We start from the raw sequence: 1,527 nt of genomic DNA, 5'->3' as shown, positions 1-1,527 counted from the left end.
ACTACAGAAGATGAACATTAATGAGTATTACCTTCTTGGTTTTGTTCTTCCAGAGTCTTATTTATCACAATCAACCAGCTTTCTGGTGATTCTCCAGCTTCCAAGATGGTACACTTGTAGAGCCCTTCATCAGATTTGGAAACATTGTGGATGGTCATTTTCCCAGAATAGCTGGTCCCAATTTTCAAGTCATTTTTATAGAAATCAGCTATTTGGTTTAGAGGAGCTCCCTTCTTTCTACAGTACAGGTTGATAGTTTTCCTCTCCATTACAGGTACAGCAGGACTCTCCAGGATCACAGAACCAACTGAAAAAAGAAAGAAAAAAGAAAAAAAAGAAATTGAAGCAGAGATAGTTATCATGAGTGACAAAAAGACTATCTACAAGTTCTAAAATAGGAGCTATAACAAAATACAAATGTATTAATTGTACAATGGAAAAAACAGTGTTTAATAAATTGTTGTAGATGTTATTCATAGGTTCAGAGCATTTACAAGCAGAATATTTGTGTATTTTAAGAGTCTAATTTAATCTGCTTCACAAACCTCACAAGAAGCCTTCTTGCACTGGCATCACACTTACAACAATGTCACTATTACAGTGATATTTAGCACACAGCTAAAATCTGTCCTTTCGAAAACAGATGTAGAAATCAGTGCGAAAGAACTTAATGAAACGTTTCCCTACCAGACCTGATGTTACCAGGCAATATTTATCACAGACAAGAAAGCAAATATGCGTTGCTGGGGCAGCGTCAATAACCAAGTGTGATTATTGAAACTGCCAAGATAACTAGTTATGCATTACTTTACTAATAACATTCAAACAATATATATAAATGCAATAAATTAAGTTCACTAAATATCCAATTTGACTTAACATTGGGATAATTTATTCAAAATAAGTACATTTTTAGCACTGCCTCAAATTGGAAGATTGAATATTTAAAGGAAATGTCTTGGAATTCTGCTGTTGTAACACTTAAAAAAAACCTTATGAATGTAATACTATTGTACGGGAATGAACTGATCAGACCAGCAATTTATGGTCCGGTTAAATTTTGATAGAACTTTTCTGAATTTCTCTGCATTTAGTAATAAAGTTGTAAAACTTGGCAAAGGGGAGCTGTATTCAATAATCAATAAAGCTATCCTACAAGATGTAACATTTGGAAATGTGTACTTGTAATTTTTTAATATGCCTTCACTTTATCATCACTTGCTGGCCACAATTGAGTTGGTTATTTGATGATTTACTTCTGATTTCATTATCCTTCCATCACCATTCTTGAATATATTGTGGGTCTTTTTAAATTAAATTCTTTAGATGCTGTAAACTTACTAGTGACAGTGATGCTGAGAACGTTGCTCTTCCATCCTTCTTCATCTTCACACCAGTATTTTCCAGTGTCAGTTTCAAAAGCATTATTTATGGTGCAGTTCACTGTTGGCGTCACTGTGTAATTTGTACATGTTGGAATGAAATCTTCAATATTTCTTACCCCTCTCCATTTAGCCTGGTGATTTA

The 1,527-nt window shown here is 33.7% G+C and overlaps 1 protein-coding gene across 1 annotated transcript in view; it reads right to left on the bottom strand.

The window, feature by feature from the left end:
* LOC121812991 (contactin-2-like) overlaps window positions 1–1,512 on the bottom strand; it is a 5,454-nt gene extending 3,942 nt beyond the window's left edge. The window contains exons 1-2 of the mRNA XM_042216345.1: window positions 1,342–1,512; window positions 32–307 (exon numbers count right to left, since the gene is read on the bottom strand). Of these exons, the coding sequence (XP_042072279.1) occupies window positions 32–269 (238 nt within the window). The 5' untranslated portion in view covers window positions 270–307; window positions 1,342–1,512. The remainder of the gene's footprint in view (window positions 1–31; window positions 308–1,341) is intronic.
* Between the last annotated feature and the right edge of the window lie 15 nt (window positions 1,513–1,527).

Source organism: Haplochromis burtoni, unplaced genomic scaffold (genome assembly GCF_018398535.1).
Source record: "Haplochromis burtoni strain Fernald_Lab_line unplaced genomic scaffold, NCSU_Asbu1 Contig_1021, whole genome shotgun sequence".
Classification (NCBI taxonomy): domain Eukaryota; kingdom Metazoa; phylum Chordata; class Actinopteri; order Cichliformes; family Cichlidae; genus Haplochromis; species Haplochromis burtoni.
This window is presented reverse-complemented; position numbering and strand designations above follow the sequence as displayed.